Here is a 6,859-nt window from a genome sequence, read left to right as displayed (position 1 = left end):
TCCCCCAAGCCCATCAGATCGCGCAATAAATCAACTTATCAAAGGCTGCCATCTCGCGTTACAAGACGCTGCAATCTTAAAAAAGGAGAACAGCGAATTACGCGCCGCCAACGAAAAACAAAAGCAAAAACAGACTCGATCAACTAGGCAGATTGCTCACGAAGGAGATCTCTCAGTTCAAGAGGTTCGTAAGCTACGTTCAGAGCCATTTAAGGCCCAAGTAGCCTGTATCAATACCTATCGTGAGCAGGTTTCGGAGGGTTTACAGCCACATACATAGGGCCAGCGAGGATATGGAATATGTAGATGTCCAGGGCATAGAAGGGAGATATGTCCAGATAGACCTAATTAGTTTATTGAATTAATCTTATCATATTTTGGTTAAGAAAAATACATTTAAAATTTATAACTTTGGTTGGGTGCGCCACTCGCTTACCAAATACGTTAGGGTAATATAACTATATAGAGGTCCCTACTATAGAGGAATTCTAAGTCGCAGCTAAGGGATTATCTACAACTTGCTCCCGTTTCCCTATAAGTCGGTGGTGACTCGCTGGATCTTCACTAGGCGTTTGTTTCTTGTTGAGTTTGGATAATGATTGGTATAATGTCTATATTCCTTATACTTAAAGTATTAAATATCAGAGTGGCTATAGGTTTTCTTAGAGTAGTAAGAGGGACTCTAAACCCTTACTAATAGGGGTATGGTTTAGATTATCATATTAGTAATAAGTGTCAAGGAAGACAAAGGAAACACTATATTGAGGACCATGCAGATCTATTGCCGTATTGGCTATGGGATTCGGCACCAAGTCCGGCTGCACATAGAGGGGGATTCCTCTAGGGCCCGACTTACACTCCTCAAGTGTTAGTCGCTGTATCAAAGTAAACCAACTCCTCGTGCTCTCTCCTTAGTATATCTCGCCTAGCCCACAGGTGTCACCCTAATCTGACCAGTTCATTACAATAAGAGTTAGAAGAATAACCACCTTGATCTCTTCTATTCCCTTATAAGGAATTTCCTCGATCTTAACCTCTTCCTCTGCGACTGGGAAAGCAGGGGGTTAAATTAGGGTTATGGTCATTTCCTTGGTTATTTACCTAGGAGTAGGTATACTTTCGGTCCTTATACTTACTATCTCTTATAATCGACCAGTAATAATTTACCAGGGTAACCATCTCTTCTCTAGTCCTAGATAAATTAGGATAATATGATTAGATTTTTTCCTATAAGGATAGTAGAAGACAAGAGAAATAGTCTAGGGTACTAGTAGGGCCTGGTTTTAGTAGTAAATAGGCTTTGATAGTAGATATAAAGGAATAGAATAAAGCTAGGGTATCTTACTCACACTACCATATATTTATAAGATATTTAGCCATATCGGATTCAGCCATAGCGGAATTTTAGATCAGGGTTATGGTCTATTTCTCAAAGCGATCCTAGTTGATTTAGACAATAGTCATCTCGAACTTGTTGAGGCTTTCTAGGTAGCTGAACCAGAGCTGGCGAGGTTATTCACTTAGGTGCTAGGTAGCCTGGCTAACCCATCTTTCTTTAGGGTATTCTTCCGGAAAAGTTTGGAAGAAATTCTTGAGGTTCCGCAGCCAGTAGGTGCAGGCCTCTAGGCTAGGATTCAGTTTCAACTCAGGGATTGTTTCGATCTTGGCCGCGCGAGTTTTGGACGAATTCCCTTCACGGGACGGGGTCCACTAGCCATTCCATGGCTAGCAAACTCGGCCGTTTGGGTGTCAAGTGGGCCGAATTGGAGTGGACACCACAGGGGCGATCGACGAAACTCTGGTAGACCCATGGTCTAGCAGAGGAGATAATTCTCGGATGGGGACATAGTGGCTCATCCGAGGAGCTTGTGCAGCTTCGATAGCTTCAAGTTGGGCGATTCGAAGCCGAGTCACGCGCTCAGTTTCTCGGAGATGAATCAGTTCCGATCGACGAGCATGTTCTGCCCCGGTCGGCCCTGCAGGAGTGGCATTCGACCTGGAGACAATGGGGTTCTCGGATAAATCTAAATATTCTGATTATATATTATTTTATTCTGCTATTTAATATATAGCTAAATAATAGTTTAAACTTTAAACTAATTCTTAATGATATTTAAATGACTTTAATTAATAGAAACTATATAAATAACATATTAATATATTAATAGATATTACATAGTAGGTCAAAAGTCTGGGTACACCTCATATATAAGGATTCGGCCGAAAAAATCAACTCCTACAGAAAAGAAATTCTTAAAATTCCAATTTTTAATATTTTTATTTGAGACTTGGTAATAGTACAGATCAATAGATAAACTTCTGATTCTTCCACTAATATTTAGTGTAATATCCCCGAACGTTATAGACAGCCTTACAGCGCTTAGTGAACGACCTGATCAGGCTATCAATGGTTTCTTGAGAAATATTCCACCACGCATGTCTCAATAAATCATGAAATTCAGTCCAGGCCACTAAGGAGCGGCCTGTGTGTCGTAAATCAGGGCGCAGTTTAAAAACCTTGCGTTTAAGAAGGAACCAGCAGGGCTTGATTGGGCTAAGATCAGGGCTATGCGCAGGCCATTCCATAACATGAATTCCATGATCCATAAAAAAGTCTTGGGTGGTCTCCGCAGTGTGAGGCTTTGCATTATCTTGCTGAAATATCATCTCTGGTGTATAATGATGTAAAAGGGCCTCTTCGAGAGCCCATTGGGAGGATCTAGCCGAGTATCCACCACGAGGAGCTTCAGAATCGCGTTTCATAATGACTAGGTCTGTACGACCACCAATCCAAATGCCAGCCCAAACCATTTGCGCAATATCTCGGCCATGATTAGTAAGATTTACCAAGTCACGTCAATAGGCCTCTGATGTAAGTCGAAATACCCATTGAATTGTTGAATTTGACCGTCTTTGAACTGAGCATTTATCGCTGAATACTAAGCGTTCTAATTCATTAAAATGACGCTATTAACGTGTAAATTCACGTCTCTCAATAACATCTTCCTTCTTTAAAGGGATTCGACGGCGAGATTTCCATTTATGGATCTTATAGCGACGTAAACATCGATAAACAGTTGACCGTGAGATGCGTAGACTGGTCTCTGCAATCAGGGCTGCCCAGCTCATTCTAGGGAACCGACGACACATCCGGAAAACATAACGTGTAGTTCGATCATTAATTGAGGTAGGGCGCCCTAAACGATGACGTGACTTCATGTTGTTGTGTTCCTCATAGCGTTTCATTGTTCGATACACAGTAGTACGGCTGATTTGAAGATCACGCGCGATTTGAGCTGGTTTATGACCCAATTTAACAGCTGTAACGATAAAAAACGTGCCTCAACAGATAATTCTCCATTTCGCGGTCTATTTCCGCTAATAACGGTGCCAAAAGCTCTCATTTTGGTGGTGTTATGATTTTTTGAAAGTGATGGGTTGGAAAAATTAAAGTTCTACGGAAAAGTGTACCCAAACTTTTGAACAGGTATGTAGTATTTTTATTAGTCTATTTATAGTAAATACCAAGATATATAATTACTATTTAATATATATTTATCAAATGTTATAAAATCAAAATGATTATACTATATATCTGATTATCTTATTTACATTATATATTATATATTATAATTTTTAGATATTAGGATATTTAAGATGTATAAATATTAATATATTAAGATAGGAAGGAATATAGCTATAACTAGATATACTAAAGTTTACTAAGATTAAATTCCTTATAATATTTATCTTAATTTAGGTGAAAATATTTTGAGTTTTAAATCAAATAATTTAGTTTACTAATTTTAGATTAATCTATAAAAGTTTTTCTAAATAAAGTCTTATACAGAATCATTAGTCTTTTATTATTTATAATATAAGATTATTTTATTTTATTTTAATCTAATATATCTAAAATAATTATATATTCTATTATCATATTATTGAAAAAATAATCAAGATAAAACTTAGATTTTAAAGCCTTGGAAGGTGGTAATATATTTTCCTATCAAAATAAAATCTTCTAAAAGGATAAAATATAAACTAGAAGTAATCTAGATATAAGAGAAATAACAGGGAGTTATAAGAGAGTATTTCACTTTAAGAGAATTTATGTCTTCTTCTAATCTTAAAAAAGATAAGATATAATAAGGATAAGATTATTAATAATAAGACTAGAATTTAATAATATATCTATTTTAAAAGGATTACTTTATTAGGGCTAAATTGAAAGATCTATAATAAGTAGAGGGATTTTAAGAATTTTATATATATTTATATTTTTTACTTTAATTTTCCCTAATATCCTTTACTAAGTTATTATTATACTATCCTAAAAAATAAAAAATAAATTGTTGTTTTTTACTTTTTATGGGTGGTAGGTATTTTCTATTTTATGTATAGATCTGTACTATATATAGGTTAAGTAATATCTATCTATAAGATATTAGATAGTATCTATTAGTTATAATAAAGAACTTCTTATAATAGCCTATAGTAATAATAGAGGCTTATATTTAATAAAAGGTAATTTAGATAGAGATTAACTTAAAGGTATTATAGTTAAACTAAAAGATAATTGTCACACGCTTTGACCCCTCGGGTGTGCTGACCAAGCCTACGTCTTGGTCAGCCACACTTCTTGTCATTCCCACACTAAATTGTCACCACTTCACCTTTTAATCCCATCTCTCAACCAAAATAAACTAAATATGCCTTCCGACCTTGAGACTCGATACCAGCGTGCCCTGGCAACCATATCCGACCAAAAAGAGCCTAATATAAAGGATCTAGCCCGGTCGTTTAACCTTCCATATCGAACGCTGCTCCGCCGGTTCCACGAACGCGGAAATTTCGAAGACAAGCGATCGAGTCAACGTGCACTAAATTTGGTGTAAGAGACTGCTTTAGTCCGATACATTAAGCAACTTGACGATCTATGGGCACCTTGCACGCTCCAAGAGGTCGAGCGTTGCGCTAATTCGATATTAGCGCGGTCGGGTCAACCTCCGGTAAGCAAGATGTGGGCAAGTCGGTTCGTACGACGCCTTCCAGAAGGCTTCTTTTGGATTAAGCAAAAGCCTATCGATAAGAACAGACTTGAATCCGAGGATATATCCCGTTTGATCACCTGGTTTGAGCACGTTGGAGGTTGGTTGGAAGGGATTAGTCCGAAGAATATATACAATTTCGACGAGACGGGGTTCCAATTAGGTCAAACACGGGCTCAAAAGGTCGTTACGCGCTACCGTTATAGCTCTGAGAAGCTTGCCTCAACTGATCGAGGTCAAATTGTCACCTCAATTGAGTGTATTGCCGCGGATGGGTGGTCAATGGTCCCATATCTGATCTTTAAAGGTCAGATATATATGGAAGATTGGTTCCGCGATAACCCTGCGCTCGATCAACGCTATAATATTTAAGTGTCTCCGAACGGGTGGTCGTCCGATCTAATTGCCCTCGAATGGTTACATATCTTCCATGAGAACACTAAAAACCGCGTTGGGACTAATGGCAAACGCGTGCTCTTCTTCGACGGGCATGGATCCCACCTGACCTTCGAATTCCTCGATTTTTGCGACCAAAATCAGATTATTCCAATAAGCTTTCGACCCTATACGTCCTATTTTACACAACCTTTAGACCAAAAGCTATTTTTGAGCCTAAAACAGCATTTCCGGAAGGAAAATTCGCTTATAAACGCGTGGTTCCGGCCTGATTCGGCGAAGCGTCAATTCCTCGAGGATATAACTTTAATTCGAAAGAAGGCAATTACACCACAGATTATTCGAAGCGCGTTTCGAGATACTGGCATATGGCCTTTTAACCCTAATATTATGATCGGACCAATACAAAAAAGATGGGATGAAAGGTATGTAAATGACCCAATTCTTGAGTTATTAGGCCATACACCTGAACCATAGTCTTCGCCTATTATATCCCCACCATAAACAGTTGAAAAGCTTAATCGGATGGGAAATAAACTCGAGAAATATATTACAAAAATATCAGACCAAATGGAAGATCAGACCGAAGAGCTAAATCGATTAAAACGTGATTTTAAGCACTACCAGACAGGTCAATTAATCAACGCGGAGTACACCCACGAGCTTGAAAGCAAATTATTATCAATTCAAGCACGTCAACGTCCAATTCAGACCAAAAGGACTCGAAAGCAGTTATTGAGTCTTACTGCTTTAACTCCTTTGGACGCCAATCGCCGAATTTAGAAGCGTGACGAAGAAGAGAAAAGATTAGACCATATGCGCATGCTCCGGGCCGCTGCGCAAGATTCGGTCTCAACTCCACAAAGATCGGACGAAAACAAAGATCTCGAGGATTTCGAGGGATGGGTCATGGGAGATGATGGAAAACCACTTTATATAGTTGATACAGAAGGGGTGACGCTGGAAAAGCGCAAAAAGTGTAAATAGTTGTCATTTAGTGTGGGAATGACAAAAAGCGTGGCTGACCAAGACGTAGGCTTGGTCAGCACACCCGAGGGGTCAAAGCGTGTGACAATTATAGCCCAATCCTAGAAGAGAAGGTATATATTAATATTATCATTATATCTAAATATTAATAGGGATTTACTTATAAGTCTACTATAATATATATAGTAAATATAATCTATCACTAAATTAGAGTTATTATTATTATTATAGTCTTTTTTTTATTTATCCTTAAATATAAGAGGATTTAGAACTGATTCTTACTATGGTATTTATATATTAACATAAGCTTAATAATAGGTATTAGTGAAAAAGATAGAATAATAAAAGAAGAGTATCTTTATTTTTATTATATTATTATATATGTCAGCAATTCAGGCAGATTGTGTGCCTGGATTCCTGGGATG

General features: G+C 37.7%; 1 protein-coding gene across 1 annotated transcript; it reads left to right on the top strand.

The window, feature by feature from the left end:
- Positions 1–4,712: 4,712 nt before the first annotated feature.
- Positions 4,713–5,423, top strand: N7483_007847 (uncharacterized protein; the record flags this gene model as incomplete). Its single annotated transcript, XM_057091284.1, has 2 exons — positions 4,713–4,878; positions 4,912–5,423. 2 exons carry the CDS (start codon positions 4,713–4,715, stop codon positions 5,421–5,423), a joined length of 678 nt encoding a protein of 225 aa, XP_056946025.1.
- Between the last annotated feature and the right edge of the window lie 1,436 nt (positions 5,424–6,859).

This window comes from Penicillium malachiteum, assembly GCF_028827825.1.
Source record: "Penicillium malachiteum strain IBT 17515 chromosome Unknown utg000003l:1.0-4950554.0:1.0-4952489.0, whole genome shotgun sequence".
Classification (NCBI taxonomy): domain Eukaryota; kingdom Fungi; phylum Ascomycota; class Eurotiomycetes; order Eurotiales; family Aspergillaceae; genus Penicillium; species Penicillium malachiteum.
Note: the sequence above shows the minus strand (reverse complement) of the source record. Positions and strands in the feature narration are given on the sequence as shown.